The sequence below is a fragment of the Grammomys surdaster genome, unplaced genomic scaffold (assembly GCF_004785775.1).
Source record: "Grammomys surdaster isolate TR1022 unplaced genomic scaffold, NIH_TR_1.0 681, whole genome shotgun sequence".
Classification (NCBI taxonomy): Eukaryota; Metazoa; Chordata; class Mammalia; order Rodentia; family Muridae; genus Grammomys; species Grammomys surdaster.
The window spans coordinates 36,950-53,989 of NW_021605100.1; the positions used below are offsets into that span (position 1 = coordinate 36,950).

Below are 17,040 nucleotides of genomic sequence, written 5' to 3' on the forward strand. Positions count from 1 at the left end.
AGTTTTGCCCCAAACCTTTATAGGGGTGAGGAAGATTACATTATTTTAGATGGAGAAATTCAGAGTCAGGGTTGTTTTGCAATCAACAGAGAAACCCCAGTTCACCAAATAGAAAATGCTTAAGGATAGCTAATATTAAGAAAATAAACTTCTATCTTACACTATTGTTTATGAAGCAAAAATTAAAATAAAATAAAAAAGAGTTTGGAAGGTTTATATCTGGCCTAGTGAGAAGATACATAAGGATTTGCTATGGGAAAACAAAGGAGTGAGCCAAAGTCTTATTGGAGTCAGAAAGTAAAATGTACAGAAGGCCTGATCATACTCTGTGTTCCAGTTACAGGAGAGTGAGAGGACTTCACAGCCAATGTTGTTTGCTAGGAGTCCAAGACTCAGGTAAAGCTCAGTCTTGTCACAGGGAATCTGAAATATTTTCATTGCCTCCTGATTTTGCCACTAACTTCCATAAGAACAATAGGCTTCTCAGCTCCAAAATGGGAGGAAAAGAAAAAAGGGTGTTGATAAGTACATTTTATACATCAATATTCTGAGAGCCTCTGAAGATGGCAAAGAGACTCTGTAAAGACAGAGATGCACAGGGAGGCAGGTTTAAAGTCACAAGCAGGGCTCAGGGAAGACAACAAAGAAAAGCCATGTCACAAAGAGGGGAGGGAAGCAGTCAGCAGGAACATCTGGTGACTGGGAAGGGGTTTTAGTATCACATAGGAAGCACCAAGAACCAGTCTTGGTCTTCTTCCTCTCCATCTACATTAGAGCCAAACCCTGCTGACTCCATACATCTTGATAGATAAGATCCTGAGGAAACAATTCGAAGATTTCTGTAAGATCCTTGTCTTTTCCTCCTGCCCCAAGTGTTTCTCCTTCTGCTGTTTTGACGATCGAGGTCTCAAGATTGTGACAGCTGACAGTGTGACCACCTAGTCTGCTCTAGTGAGATAATAGCTCAATATGAAGACTTTTTTCATCTTCACTCTCTTGAGTCTACTAGGTAAGTTTAGAGTCTAGTTTCTGTTTAGAGTGAGATCCAGAAAGCTGTACCGGTGGTTGACATAAAGGTGATATAGCTTACAAGATTCATAGCTTGCAAGATAGGATGGGCAATGAGAAATCATTTAAAAGACAAAATTAGCTACCGAAGGAAGTCAAAGACTATAATTTCACATATTTTCCTAACAACGTGTTCTCTGAGTCTCTCTGATATCTGAGAGAATTTTGAATATCCTTTGTGCCAAGGCTTTGCAGAAAAATCCATAGGAACTCCACAATAGGCACTCGAGGACATGATTTCCCCTAAACAGCTACCATTCCTTTTCCTTGAGAAGATAAGAAATTTGGGATCGGGAAGGGAGGTAGGCTAATTTTAAGTTTTCATGTGTCTTTTTTTATTATTGCCAAAGTCAAAAGGTATTTTATTTATACTCCTATTAAAGTTGTTAAGAATTAATATTTAAAGTACTTACTGATTTTGTTCATTGTCCTAATACACAGTGTTGTCAGAATTTCTGATCAGCATCAATTGAGCCCATGTGATAGTAATAGACAACTTTGATATAGTTACATTTCAACAAAAATAACCATTAGTTTCCTTAATACTGATTGTATTAATTCCTCATACAAACGGTATGACACATTATTTTATGTGAACATTTTAAATGTCAAAATAAAGATCTTGATATCTTTGAATAACTTGGATTAGAGAAAGCTACCCTAACTAAACTAGCTTATACTAAAATTTCTGTTTCAGTTCTTCCTGTAGCAGCTTATTTTCCAGAAGTCATTATGAAAGAAGATCACAATTCAGATGAATACGTACATGATAATTTTAATGTTCCTTATATGGTGTATCTGCAGTCCAGCCCAGAGCCTTGTGTCGGAACTCTCATTGATCCTCAGTGGGTGCTCACTGCTGCTCACTGTTCCTTACCGTAAGTGGTTCCTTACCCATAAGAGCTTGGAGGCATCTGTGCTATTGAAGTTGGTCTGAGAATCAACTTTCCATGCTTTTCATGGAATTAGAGGTTCCAAGAAGATAGACTATACTTCCATTTTTGTGCACTTCAGTATAGAAGTCAATAAGAAGTCTTACAAGCTTTATTTCAAATATTTATCAATAAACACCCATCAATCATGTACCATTCCATAAATGCTGTTCGAATAAACCATTGTGGAAACAAGATAGAAATAACTTTTCCTCATGGAGTATATATTCTGATATAAAGAGTAAACCAAAGCAGAGAAGGAGGGATCAAGAGTAAAAAAAATAAAACAGTAGAACAAGGTGTGTGAAAATGTGTCATGTGGGATGTAGAAGGTGGTTATGTTAGGCCTCTGTGAAGATAAACAGCAGGAAAAGCAGAAGTAGTGCTAAGTGAATAAAGCCTGAGGATGTTCCAGAGCAAGGTAACAACCCTGAGTAGTCTTTGGTGTAACAAAGGTTTGAGGGTACAGCATGTTTAAGAATCAGTGTTGACAGAATATAGGAGTAACAGTCACAGGATGAAACTGAAGGCTTGGATGGAAACCCAGTGAAGCTCTGTGTAAGGCATCTCTTGAAATATCTGCTTGTCAATCATTTTATTGTAATAAACACACAAATAAAACCACCACACAGCTAGAGTAACAGAATCACTCAAGTAAACACTGCCTAGTCCCATATTCCATAGGTCTCATTCAGTTTTTATACATTTAGAATGATCATTCTGAAACCATGGAGCTTCACTTATGGATTTATGGCTTCATTATCAATTACATTCTTATATGCTTATTTACCACAAGAAAAAAAAAAGTCACAACAGAATTAGAAGGAGACAAAGTAGGTTTATATCATCTTTCACAACCCATATGTACTTTATCTGCATGTTATACTTCTTTATTACACACTACTAACCCACACACTGTCCTTCTTTCTATGTGTTATTTTATAACCGAGTGTACATTTGTTTAATGTATACATGTATGTAGTACAAGTTAGAATACACGTATAAGGAAGAACATTGTGTCTTTTACTTTCTGAGAATCTATTTTTGTTGTGTGTCCAGAATCTATCGAGATGATGGAGACACAGCTCAGCAGTTAAAAGTGTTTGCTGCTTTTGTAAGAGGACCTGGGTTTGGTCCCCAGCACCCACATAAATACTCACGACTCAAAGTTCCAGGAGAATTTCATGTCCTATTCTGACCATCAAAGATACTTGCACATACATGGTACATATTCCTACATGCAGGCAAAGCACTCATACACATAAAATAAAAGAAAATATTGATTTTCTTTTTTTTACAAAAAGAAGAATGTTTGTATGAGGAAGTTTTACTCAGAACTTTGGCTTCATTTCAAACTTATGACTCCTAGCCTTCTGGTTGTTCAGGAGAAGTTTAGCTCAACAGACTTTGAAGGCTTGCTCTCTCTATTAGGATGGATTACATAGGAAACAAATGCAGCTGACATGATGCTGGAGCTTGTAAAACAGATGTTCTATTACTCATAACAACTCTGAACTACTTTTAAAGAGGAATGGGAATTTTTTGGTATGCTGCATGACTGGCTAGTTTGTCAAAGGTGCATCCATCTGGCTCTCAACTTGCCTAGAGAATATAACTGGAAATGATGACTTGGTATCTCTACAACACACTTATGGAGGTTTAAGAATCTAGGATGTGTATACAATGCATGACAAAAATAATTATATAGTCCCAAGAAGAGCAGTGGATAGGCTAAGAATGTTAGAAGCAGTTAGGTACTGCTCAAAAGCTGCCTGGACAGATATGGAGTATATGAAGAGCACTGAAAGCATCAAATGTTGTGAATTCTCTACTGGCTGCTAGTTCATATTGTTCAAATCTTAATTAGAATAGAATCTACTGAGTTGGCTGTAGATTGGTCATCCTATATGCTTGGCAAAAACATTATCATCCTGTAAACTACTAATTTCTTCACAAGGTTAGTAAACTTCAACTGTGCAGTAGAAAAGTAAAGCTAAGTTGATTGGATAAGGTGACTTCTTACATTTTTTTTTGTAGTTTGACATTCAGTGACTGTTTTCTCTTCCATCTCTCTGCCTTTCTTTTGCCACAAGAACTAAAATCCGACTGGGAGTTTACCGACCCAACATCAAAAATGAGAAGGAACAGATATGTGGTTACTCAGTGACTGTAGTCCATCCTAATTTTGATGCAAAAATCCTGAAAAATGACTTGATGCTGATAAAACTCTCATATCCTGCTACTATCAATATGTATGTGGGGACTATAGCCATAGCTATGGAACCAATGATATTTAATGAAACCTGCTTCATACCCACATGGACCTGGAGTAACTACAAAAACTGTGAGTGTTTGGCTCTGATTTCTTCATCCTAAGGAAATCAGGGCTGGGAAAGATGTGGTTGAATATACATGATAGAAAGGGGTAATATTTATTTTTTTTAAAAAAGGTCTTAATCTTGCAGTGATTACCAGCAACACTTGGTCTCCCAGGAGGTGACAGAATAAACTCATGAGACTTGTGCAGGGAAGCTACTCCGACAGCAAACAGGGCAGGAAGTAATTTAGATATTGTGCTATTTCTATAATTCTTGAGAGCTGGAACTAGTGAACTGAATGCAAATAGATTAAAAAAAAAAACTTGGGAGTCCTGGTTGACTAAGATGATATTCAAGGTAGAGGGTGGGCTTCACAGCAGGAACTGCTGAAAGCCTACCATGCTCGTCTTAGAAAAGAGGTTAGGAAAAGCAAAGCAAACCTTTTGTGATGGGTGAGGGAACAAAGGGTGCTTTCAACTCTCTACCACAGAGAACCCTAGACTGTGCCTAGGACATATGGATACATTCTTTCCAGTGGACCCAGAATGACGAAGAAATACTGAAGGAGCAAAATCTACCCTCTTGCCAGTGCTGATTCCCTTCAGAGTATAATTTTCATACTTTGTATTATAGGTGAATGTTCCTCACTTGGTGCAGACTTGGAGGGTTCATTAACAATTTGGCTATTATAGTATGCTTATAGTTATGTTAGAGTAACTTGATACTTGTCATGGGAAAATAATCACAGACCACAGTATGAGCATGTACTTTTCTCCCCTATGGACCCAGCATGGGAAGAACAGAGAGAATTGCTGTCTGCAGCAGCTACTCTTCCAACATGGCTTTCTAATATGCTTATTAGTCCTTGATGGCTGTTCCTTCCTGTGATGACTTTTTTTTTTTTTTAAGGTTTTCTCAAAGTTGCTTGGTCAGGTTTAACTCCAGCTTCTGGTGTCATAAAAAAAAAAAGAGGACTTTCCAAATAAATATTTTTTCACAAAAAATAACATATAGGAACTTTAATTTTCTCAGTATTTTGAAACTTTGTATTTAGAAAACAGTCTAGGAATCTAAGAGAATATTCCTTATGAATAACAAAATACATTTCTTTTTTCCTTTTTTAAACTAATCATTCCATTCATTTACATCTCAAACGATATCCCTCTTCCCAGTTACCCCTCCACCAATTCCCTATCCCACATCTGCCCTCCCCCCTCCCCTTTGCCTGAGTGTGCGAGAGTGCTCCCCCACCCACCCCCACTTCTCCACTCCACCGCTCCAGCATCCTCCTACTCTGGGCATCAAATCTCCCCAGGACCAATGGCCTCCCCTCCAGTTGCTGTCAGGCAAGGCCATTCTCTTCTACATATGTATCCATGTATCCAGAGCCATGGATCCCTCCAGGTACATTCCTTGTTGGTGTTCTAGACTCTGGGAGAACTGGGTGGTCAGGCCAGCTTATGTTGTTCTTCCAATGGGATTGCAATTCCCCTCCACTCCTCCTTCTGCCAGCTTCTCCATCAGGTTCCCTAAGTTCAGCCTGATGGTTGGCTCCAAGCATCTACTTCTGCATTGGTCAGTTGCTAGATGGACATCCCCAGGAACTGCCACGCTTGGTTCCTGTCTGAAAGGGCCTCTTGACCACTGCAACAGTGTTGAGTTTGGTGTCTGCAGACAGGATGAATCCCCAGGTAGTGCAGTCCCCAGTTGGCCCTTCCTTCAGTCTGTTCCAATTTTTGGCCCTGTTCTTCCTTTTGACAGAAACATTTCTGGGTAAAAACTTTGAGATGAGTGGGTGGCCCCATCCCTCGACCAGGTCCGTGCCTATCTACTGGAGGTGGTCTCTACAAGTTCTATGTTCCCCTTCCCTGCCCATTTCAACTAAAGTCATCCCCTGGGTCCTGAGAGCCTCACATTTCTCTGGTGTCTGGGTGCCTCCAGTGGATATCCCCAGTACCTCACGCCCCGACCCCGTTGCACACTTGTTTGATTTCCTGACTGTCTGTACTTCTCTGACATCTCTTCCGGTTCCTGATACTGCCCTCCTTATTTTCTCCCCCTCCTTTCTCCCTTCCAGGTCCCCTTCTCCCTCCACTTCCCACAATCGTCCTGTTCCCCACCCCCCAAGGCAAGACTGAAGCATCCACACCCTGTTCTTCCTTACTTCTATGCTCCATATGGTCTGTGGGTTGTATCAGGGGCATTGTGGGCTTTTGGGCTAATATCCACTTATTAGTGAGTACATACTATGTGCATTCCTTTGTGTCTGGGTTACCTCACTCAGGCTGATATTTTCTTGTTCCATCCACTTAACTAAGAATTTCATGAAGTCGTTGTTTGTAATAGCTTAGTAGTACTCCATGGTGTAAATGTATCACATTTTATGTATCCATTCTTCTGTTGAGAGACATCTTGGTTGTTTCCAGCTTTTGGCTATTATAAATAAGGATGCTATGAATTTAGTGGAGCAAGTGTCCTTGTTTTATGTTGGAGCATCTTTTGGGAATATGCCCAGGAGCTGTATAGCTGGGTCCTCAGGTACAAATATTCCCAATTTTCTCAGGAACCGCCAGACTGATTTCCAAAGTGGTTTTACCAGCGTTCGATCCCACCAGCAATGGAGGAGTGTCCCTCTTTCTCCACATCCTCACCAATATCTGCTGTCACCTGCATTTTTGATCCTAGCCATTCTGATTGGTGTGAGATCAATTTCAGGGTCATTTTGATTTACATTTCCCTAATGACTAAGGATGTTGAACATTTCTTTAAGTGCTTTTCAGGCAATCAAGATTCCTTGATTGAGAATTCTCTATTTATCTCTGTACTCCACTTTTTAATAGGTTTATTTAGTTCTCTGGAGTCTATCTTCTTGAGTTCTTTGTTTACTTTGGGTATTACCCTCTATCAGATGTAGGACTGATAAATATCTTTTCCCAATCTGTGGGATGCCATTTTGTCCTATTGACAGTATCCTTTGATTTACAGAAGTTTTTCAATTTTATGAGGTGTCATTTGTTGACTGTTGCTCTTAAAGCATAAGCCATTGACGTTCTGTTCAGGAAGATTTCCCCATGCCCAAGTATTAAAGGTTCTTCCTCACTGTCTCTTCTATTAGATTCAGTATATCTGGTTTTATGTGGAGGTCCTTGATCTACTTAGACTTGAACTTTTTACAAGGAAATAAGAATGGATCAATTTGCATTCTTCTACATGCAGATCACCAGTTGAATCAGCACCATTTGTTGAAAATGCTGTCTTTTTTCAACTGAATGATTTTAGTTTCTTTGTCAAACATCAAGTGACCATAGGTGTGTGGGTTCATATCTCAGTCTTCACTTCTATTCCATTGATCTACTTGCCTGTCTCTGTATCAATACTGTGCAGTTTTTATCACTATTGCTCTTTAAATCAAAGAAGACCTCAGAAGATGGAAAGATCTTCCATGCTTATGAATTGGCAGGATTAATATAGTAAAAATAGCCATCTTACCAAAAGCAATCTACAGATTCAATGCAATCCCCATCAAAATTCCAACTCAATTCTTCCTAGAGTTAGAAAGAACAATTCTCAAATTCATTTGGAATAACGTAGGATAGTGAAAACTATTCTCAACAATAAAAGAAATTCTGGGGTGATCACCACCCCTGACCTCAAACAAAATACATTTCATGTGGGTTTTGTCATTAATTTTTTAAAGCTTTATTTGAATTAATTCTATCACACATTACAAAACTAATTTACTAGGTATTATTTAAAGTAAAGAAAACTACACTACATGATGATTTTATTGTGTCAGTTCTGTATATCAAAACAATGAAAGCCAATGGCAGACTACCTGTAATAGACCTTATCTATAAAGGTCCTAATATCTATAAGGAAATCTTTATTTCAAGTAACTTATTTCCGAATAGTTTTTCAAGTGAATTTTTCCTGAAAATAAAAAACTTAAAACTGAACATAACTTCTCTCTCTCTCCTTAGTTGACATGTTTTGGTCTAATTTACATGGCACTGTCTTACTAGATATGATATCAGCTCCTTGAGTGATACAGTCCTTCTCTTGATAAATTGTTGTTTCCTTTTCTTACTATCTCTATTAGAGATCAAAACACTTAGTATCTTGGTTAAAGTACACGTACCCAGACACTTATAATAGCAATTTCTCTGATAGAGATGAGTAATATAACCTCTCAGGGAAACATGTATATGTACATCTCTATAGAGATATACATTCACGTAAATAACCATTAATAGCCACGAACCACGAATAGCCATAATGGTGTTTCAGTCAATGAGGAGAGATATGTAATAGTAATTCTACAAAATTTATTTTATAGCTCAAAAAAATCCTATCAAAAGTTATTATTCCAAAATTTTCTATGTTCATATATGTTTAGATACACAATTTGTTTCTGCTGTGTAACAACATTCACTGAAGTCACATGCTAAGCAGGTTTGTAACCTAGGTATGACAAACTATAAAATGTAGCTTAGATAAGTAATAGTCTTTACAAATTAGATTTGTGTTAAGTATACTATGCTGAGTGATACATTTCTCAGAACATTCCACTGTTACATAAGGCATGACTTGAGTTTTAGGGCTAGTAAAATGGCTTTTCTAGTAAAGGCACTTGCCACCAAAACTGATGGCCTGAGTTCAATACCCAGAACCCACATAATCGCGTTGCAAAGAACTGAATCCCACAAATTGCCATTTGACCTTCACTTATTCACTTTGGCAAAAGTACATGCAGACATGCACAAACATGTACAAATACACAAACATATACACACACTCACAATAAATAAAAAAGAAATTTTATATACATTTTTATGTGATAAAATGTAAAGAAGATAAAATAAATACCCAACAAGATTTGTAGTAGAAATTTTGGAGAACAGCAGTTTTGCTTTTTTTTTTCTTTGTGGACATTTAGAATCTCCATACAATGTTTTTAGAACATCATGAATTATGCACAGCAGATAGGACCATACATCTAATGATGGATGGATGGAGAACTTTGGAATCTACTTCTCCAACATGGAGATTCTACTTGAGAGACTCTAGGAATGATTGGGCCGTCTATAGCTGCTTGCATTGAATATTCTCAAGGATTAATTTATTCACAAAATAGGATCTGGTACAAGGTCACTGGTCAGAAGAACAGCTCTGAATCTCATCTGTCTTTCCTTTCCACAGTTAGTGATCCTGACATCTTGACATGGATAAATGAGTATTCTCTTTCCCCAAGTGACTGCTGGAACGTTCTCCATCGACAGAGAAAAGAAACAAGAATGAACATTATGTGCATAGGAAATTCATTCAATACTATATCTGCAACTAAGGTATCTTTTTTTCTCCATGCAAGAAGATAGTACAGGATCCACTGGAATATCAAACATATCAAAAAAAGATCCTCCACAGACTAAAGAGAAGAAACGTTAGAGTCCCTCTCCTTGACTTAACATTCTGCAATGTACTTCATTCCCCTCCCCAATCTTAGAATGGGAGAACTCTAGGGTGGACCATCTGTCCTTCTCCTACTTGCACTCAGATTATATAAAACTTGAACTGAAAAGGGAAAGAATACAGCAGATAGAAGTAAAAGTTATCACTCCTTCCATACAATGGATTCATTCCCTCAGTTGATTTGGCTACTGTTACATGCCATATCTTAAGATTTATTCTTGATCTGTGACAACAAGGTGACATTGACATCTTACTTCTTTTGTCAGGAAGTCTCGGCTGCTCCAGCCATCTGCAATGGGAGGTTGCATGGAATATTGGCCTGGGGGAAAGCAGGTATAACCAAGGGAAGCGGAGGCTTCTTCACTGCAATTCATCCCTACGGAAGATGGATCTTAAAAATGATGGAATCATACTGAGAAGTCATACCACTCAGTGTAAAATAATGCAATCTCTACAATGGATCAACATCTCATCATCTGTCTTACTGAAAAGAATTTAAGGGAAAACATCCAATAAAATGTCACCAGAAATGTACGACTCCTACCTTTATCATAATGTAAACTTTGAGAACAATGAGACATTTAGTAACAAACTTGTTTATTTACACAAAAAAAATGATCAATCACCAGACACTTAGTACATTCTCATGGTGAAATGTATGTGACTATAAAGTGTCCTTTGTCAAAATTCAGTCAATTCTGTTATCTTATGATGATTACTCTAATACAGGTAACCGATAGTCTTTAGTGGAACATAATTCTAACTACTTTGCACAGTCAGAGAATTACGAAGTAAGTAGACAAACTAGGGAAAGATAAACTAAACATAATTGGTTAAAAATCAAATATGATATAACTGTTATCCATCCTCAAAAACTATGTGTATATAACAACACTTGAGGGAGAAAACAGGCTTTAGGGAAGGAGAAATAATATAACAAATAAATTTTATGTTCCCCACAGTCAGTTGCTGGCCACATCTAAACTGCAAGGTGTTCTTTGTCCATCTCTTCCAATCTCCTCCCATCTTTACCAAGTCCCCCCTCTCTCTGCTTTCCTGACTGGTGCTCTGTGAGGAGCCTTCCTGGCCTGAAAGAGGCATGAAGTGGGACTCAGCATTGGATGTTGCTTTTAAGACTGATGTTTTCCAGATGTAGTTTGGTTTTCTAGCTCTCTAACTATATTGAATGCTTGCTTGATAACTTCTAAAACGTTCTAAAAACTTTCTTTCTTATCCTACGGTTTATAAAATGCTGGCTTCAGCAGTCTTAGCTAAACTAGACCCTTGAGATCTCTCAGACACTGAGCCACCAACCAGGCAGCATACACTAGCTGGTCTGAGGCCAGTAGAGGACTGCCTGGTCTGGCCTCAGTGGAAGAAGATGTACCTAACCCTGGAGAAGCTTGAGGCCCCAGAGAGTGATGAGGCCTGGTGTGGGGAGGGGGGGCCGGGGGTATTCCCTTGAAACAGGGGCAAGACGCACTGGCCCACCCCCCCCTGGGGCGGGGGGGCAGATCGGGAGAGGGGCAATGGCTGGACTGTAAAAAATTAAAAGTAATTTTTAAAAAACACTGGTTTCTTTCCTCTTTTATAACCCTCTGTGCTTTATTTAACTCTTTATGCTTAAATAAGCACTAGGAAAACAACTCTTTCTTACTCTTCTGTGCTTCCTTAAGTGCTAAAAACTTAACTCTTTATTACGTGTGCTTTAATAAGCCCGAATATCTGTCGATTAGCACATGCTGTTTAGCATCAGGGAATTAAATAATGGATTTATTGCTAGAACTCCTTTCTCTGGTGAGTCCCAGAAGCCTTTCTGGCTAAGCTGATTAACTCTATCTGAACCAGAGATGAAGGAAAAGAGAAGAATTAAGATGCCTTATACAGTCAAGTATGCGGAGACATATGTACATTCAAACATTCATACACCCACACTCAGGCCAGGCCTAACTGGCTATCACAATCAACAAGTATTCATGCATGCATACATATATACACATATACCTACATACAAACATATAGACAAATATACATTTGGATGGATGGATGGATGGATGGATGGATGATAGATGGATGGGCAAAGCTCCCCAAGCCAAACCATTCAATCAACAACTTTATTTCTTTTCTCTGGTCTTTTATACCTTCTTAGACAAAAAGTTCTTTAGAAAATTACCTCAGAGATAAAGTATTACATAGAATGAAAGTTACAGCTCGTCACCTACCTCAGCTGCTTTCACAGGACCCCAGAGAAGGAGGCAGCCATATGTCCTCAGCTACTACACCCAGAGAGTACTGGGTAAGCTTCCACACTGGCTGCCCAACTGCTCAGTCTGTCACCTGGCTTCTCCCACCTGCCCAATGAGCTATATCCATCCTACCTCCATCTGAACCATCTGTAGCCCCCCAGCAGCAGGAGCCCCCTCCTCAGCCAGCTGGGTCAGCCCAGTCTCTTCGATACCCAGAAAGACGGCTTCTACTTGCCCTCACCAGGGACCCTGAATACTCACATGCCCTCATCCAGGACTCCTAGTGGCTACTCCTCCGGTGGTCCTGCCAAAGGCTCCTCCCTGGAAAGTACAGGGAAGGATCGCTCAGGTCATTGGTGGAGACCGTCCTCTGTTGTTTGCCAAGAAAGACCCTTGGGCACATGAGGAGGTGTCCAGGCCCTGTGGTGTGGTGGACTTGACCCAGGAGGCCCGAGCTGAGGGCCGCCAGGACCGAGGATCCTCACACCTGGCTGAGTGCCTGTCTCCCTTTTTGGCAGAGGTCAAAGCCAAGGGTGAACTGCAGCCATCAGCCTTGAGCCTGTGTAATGGTGTGGTGGAGGCGGGGCTGGTGGCCGAGTTGGGCCAAGGGGTTGCCAAGGAGACAGGCAGGCAGGAGGAGAATGCTCGATTGCCGCGGCAGGCTGAGGCCCTGCTGCCCTCTGCAAGGTCGTGTGGGTCCCCACTACCACCGCTGCCACCACTGCTCCCCAAGAGTCCTCCTGCACTCCCTTCCTCGATACCAGCAGATGTCTACACCATGTTCCGTGAACCAGGCAGTGAGCACCGCACGGTGGCACCCACCTTTGTGCCTTCTCTGGAGGTCTTTGATGAAAGTGTGGGACCCATCCAGATAGCATCCCATGCTCATGCTGTCTGGGCCAGGGAGCGTGAGCCAGGCCGTCCTGGAGTCCTGCAAGATCCACCTGTATCTCCACGACTGAAGCGAGTAAAGGTCCTGCGGGAGAAAAGTTCAGTCGTCTGCTCCCTCAAGCGTCTGCCTCTTCCATCAGATGGACCTCCAGCAGGCTGCAACTCCCGGTCTTCCCCGGATGTCCAGGCCTAGCTGCCCCCCAAGGAACCACTCAAGCCCGAGGCTGATCAGAGTCTTTGAGAGCCCGAGGCCCAAGCTCTTCTGCTGCCCAGCAAGCTGCTAAGCTTTTGGTCTGGAACCATCCGGACCATCTGGGCCAGAACACAAGTGGAAACCATTTGAGCCGGGCAACTTCTCCACCAGGCAGTTGGCTGTCCTGGCAGCCCAGCACCACCATGCCAGCAGAGTCGAAGGGGAAGCAGCTGTTGCCACAACATCCAAAAAGGCCTACCTGGATCCCGGGGGTGCAATGCCCTGTGCCTCAGCCACCTGCGGCAGGCCCGGTGCTGACCTCCACTCCGCAGCCCACCGTGGCCCCCGGAGAGGCCTCTGCTATGCAGAACCTCATCAAATACAGTGGTATCTTTGCTCCGGAGGTGGTAGCAGTGCTTCCTGGTGGCTGTGGGAAGAAGAGCCCCATTGGAGGCCTGGGCACCATGAAACCTGAACCTACACCCACATCTGCTGTTCCCTCTAGAGCCCAGGCCCCACTCACACACTCCACAGTCCCTACAGCTGGAAGGGGGGCAGCAGCTCAAATGGAACCCAGAGAGACCTGAAAGTGCCAAGGCCTTTGGGCAAGAGAGCTCTGGTACCTAGGGTGGAAGCCGAAGTAAGACACCTGCCTGTTGACATTGTGGTGGCTGTGGGCGGCAGAAGGACAGTGGGAGCAGTAGGGGCTGGAGCCTGGCCTGGTAGACCAAGAACGCTCTTTGTCACTGAACAATGTCAAAGGGCATGGCGGGACTGATGATGACTGTGATAGAGCCAGGCACCTGGAGGATCAGCAGCTACGGACACGGCTGGACCGGGACCAGGAGAAGTTGCTCCATGAAAGTAAGGAATTGGCTGATTTGGCCCGTCTACACCCCACCAGTTGTGCTCCCAATGGTCTGAACCCCAACCTCATGGTGGCCCAACTCTGGCAGGCTCAAGACGCTGGTCTGCAGATCTCGCGACTCACTTGGCCAGGCACCCCTGGCTGCCTCGCTCCGGTAGCACATCCATGTGGCTTACTGGACACTATTACAACCTGAGACACCCCACTTCCCTCCATGCACCAGGGTATGGCCTCCGCATTCCCACCTGGCTTAGGGGACTCGTTACCATCAGCTTACCAGTTCCTCAGGGACCCCCAGTCTGAGAGCTGGTGGCTGTCCCTAGAGATCACCTACCTCACTTTACCAAGCTGATGGAGCTTACGGCAGTCCTCTGGATCGCCCTGTACCCGCCGGGCCTGCAGTCCCCTGCACCAAGCCCAGCAGCTGCAGCTCTTCTCTCAGCAGCACTTTTTGAGGCAGCAAGAGCTGCTCTACCTGCAACAGCAGGCGGCCCAGGCCCTGGAGCTGCAGCAGAGCGTACAGCTGGTGCAGGAGCGGTTGAAAGCACAAGAGCACGAGATGGAGGAGAAGATAAGAGGAGCCTGGAGACCATGGGCAAGGCCGGCTTGAGAGCTACAGCCCTGGGCTACTGCCTCGCAAGTCTGCTGGCCTGGCTACTGGCTTGACAGGCATCCACAGCAAGGCCATGAGCCCACTCCCCATCTCCCTGTGCCTCTGAAGGCCAAGGCCATCCAGAAAGTGGAGGATGTGTCTAAGCCTCCAGCCTATACATACCCTGCCACACCTAGTTTGCACCTCGGCAGCCCACGGCCTGCTCACCCACAAGGAAGAGGTTCCTGAGAATATGGTGGAGAAGAAAGACCTAGAGTTGGAGAAGGAGGCGCCCAGCCCGTTCTGGGCCCTCTTCACAGATATACCTCCCAGGTATCCATTCCAAACCTTGCTACCACACTATGGGCGACCCTACCCCTTCCGGCTGCAACCCACACCCTGGATGTGCCACTCCCAGCTGATGGGTTCAAGCGCCTGGCACTGTCCCCTGAAGACAAGCCCATCTACCTGTCACCCTCTAAGGTCCCAGAGCCAGCTCAGGACAGCCCAGAGGAGGAGCCGCTGAGGTGAAAGCTGAGGATATGGAAGAGAGCCCCACAGAGCTGCCTCCCCTCGTGTCACCATTGGCCCAGACCTCCCCAGAGACTATGGTGGCTGTGAGCCCTGCAGGTGGCAGAGGTAGTCCTCTAGAGGCCCAGGTGTTGAGCACAGCAGGTCAGGGCTGCCAGGAGCTCTCTGAAGTGTCAGACTTTGCTCAGGTTGCTGAACTGCAGATAGAAATACCTACTAGGACAGAGTTCCCTCACGGCTGCCCTGGAGCTGGGGACACAGCTGACACCTGAGCTGGTGGTAGCGACCAAGGAGGAGCCAGTGGAGGTGCCCCTGGATGTACCAATGGAGGATCCCACAGCAGAAGCAGGACCTGAGGATGGACTGTCCCAGCCATCCTTGACTGAGCCTCAGCCCAGACTTGAGCTCTCTGACTGTTTTGCCTGTCCCAGAGGGCCAGTATCTCAACCTGGAGGCCAAGGAGGCTGCACCTGCTCCTACCAGTACCTGTTATCTGGAAGAGACCCACTCTGAATCACTCCTGCCTGGCCTGGATGACCTACTGGCCAGCATTAATTCACTGGCAGCTGCAGCCGAACTGCCCCAGGACAGGCCTCTGCCCTCCCTGGGTACTAGAGTCCCAGCTGGGGAGAAGCTGGACACAGCCCCCAGCCTAGTCCTGGAGCACAGCTTCCTTTAGGGTGTCACCCTCCTGGGTGAGATAAGTGAACTGGAACTGGACCAGAAGGGCCAGGAGGTTGCAGACCCAGAGTCTAACCTAGTCCTGAGACCCTCCATGGAAAGCCTGTTGGTGGCCAGCAGCCACATACTGAAGGACGTGCTGGAGAGCCCCTTCACAAACCCACTCAAGAACTTGTGGCTTCCATGTGAACTAAACTCCAAGAAGTATATAGCTAGAAAGAAAGTATATAGCACAAGAAAGAGGAATGGCTGTTTGCTATGAAGTCTTTCTTGGATGCTCTGGAGCTGGATGCGACTGGCAGAGATCCAGAGCGTGGCAGAGGAAGCTGGTCAAGCTCCAGAGATTCTGGGACTCGGAGAACAGGCACGAGGATGCCCACAGAAGCCTGGCACACAGAGGCCCTGGCAGGCCGCCAAGGAAAGAGACCCACACCCTGAGTGCCCTGTCACCCCCCTGCAAGAGAGAGAAGTGCCACAGTGGTAGTGGAAAGCTGAGCAGCAAGCCCTTGCTAACGTCGGAGGACTATGATCTGGCAGCAGGGGTAAGGAAGAGACACTAGGAGCCTGAGGAGAAGCAAGCAGCCCTCATCGTGCATGGGGAAGCCCGGGGCAGGAACCAGAGCTCAGAGTATCACGAATCCTCATCTGATTTTATGACTCAGCTAAAGATTAAGAAGAAAAAGATAAGAAGAAAAAGATGGTGAGCAAGCTAGACAGAACCCTCTCCCTCACAAAGCAAGACAAGTCACCCTCCAAGTTTTCCGATAGCCCTGGGAGAAAACAGAAAACCAGTGGGGGCTGTAGCAGATTCTTGACACAGTATGAAAGCCTGCTAGGCAAGGACAGGAAAGTGTTGGCCAAAGGATTCGGCTTGTCTCTGAAACCTTCCAGAGAAGATACCGACTCAGACAAAAACAAAGACTTCCTGAAGAGTGAGTGGTCTGCCCAGGGTTCCTCCGGCTCCAAATTGGCCTCGCCCCTCCTGAGTGTCATGGTGCCCAAGAACAGCAAGACAGCCAGATGCCCTAAGCTCACCAGCAGGGCTCTGGCAGGCCCCTGGACTTTGAAACTCAAGATAGCCACCAGCAGGAAGCAGTCCTGTTTGCTGCTCTGAGAGGCGTAGGAGGCCCGTTCCTCCTTAAGAGACTCTTCTGAGACATCCTTTGATCAAGGTTACTAATGCCAAACACAAAATAACCTTCCCTGGTTTTAGAGAGAGATTATTGAGTGAGTGGAGGAGAGAGGGGGGGA

General features: G+C 44.0%; 1 protein-coding gene and 1 pseudogene across 1 annotated transcript; both read left to right on the forward strand.

The window, feature by feature from the left end:
- Positions 1-969: 969 nt before the first annotated feature.
- On the forward strand, positions 970-10,203 carry LOC114633472 (probable inactive serine protease 58). Its single transcript, XM_028782033.1, has 5 exons — positions 970-1,009; positions 1,778-1,946; positions 4,094-4,344; positions 9,518-9,663; positions 10,054-10,203. The coding sequence occupies exons 1-5, from the start codon at positions 970-972 to the stop codon at positions 10,201-10,203; spliced, it is 756 nt and encodes a 251-aa protein (XP_028637866.1).
- A 1,434-nt stretch (positions 10,204-11,637) lies between these two features.
- Positions 11,638-16,969, forward strand: LOC114633473 (annotated as a pseudogene).
- Positions 16,970-17,040: the final 71 nt, after the last annotated feature.

Excerpts from the sequence above, each read along its gene's own strand:
- LOC114633472 (XM_028782033.1), top strand. The coding sequence starts at position 970 with ATGAAGACTTTTTTCATCTTCACTCTCTTGAGTCTACTAG. Across the intron at positions 4,345-9,517 it reads CTGGAGTAACTACAAAAACT|TTAGTGATCCTGACATCTTG; the intron begins GTGAGTGTTTGG and ends TCCTTTCCACAG. Across the intron at positions 9,664-10,053 it reads ATACTATATCTGCAACTAAG|GAAGTCTCGGCTGCTCCAGC; the intron begins GTATCTTTTTTT and ends TTCTTTTGTCAG.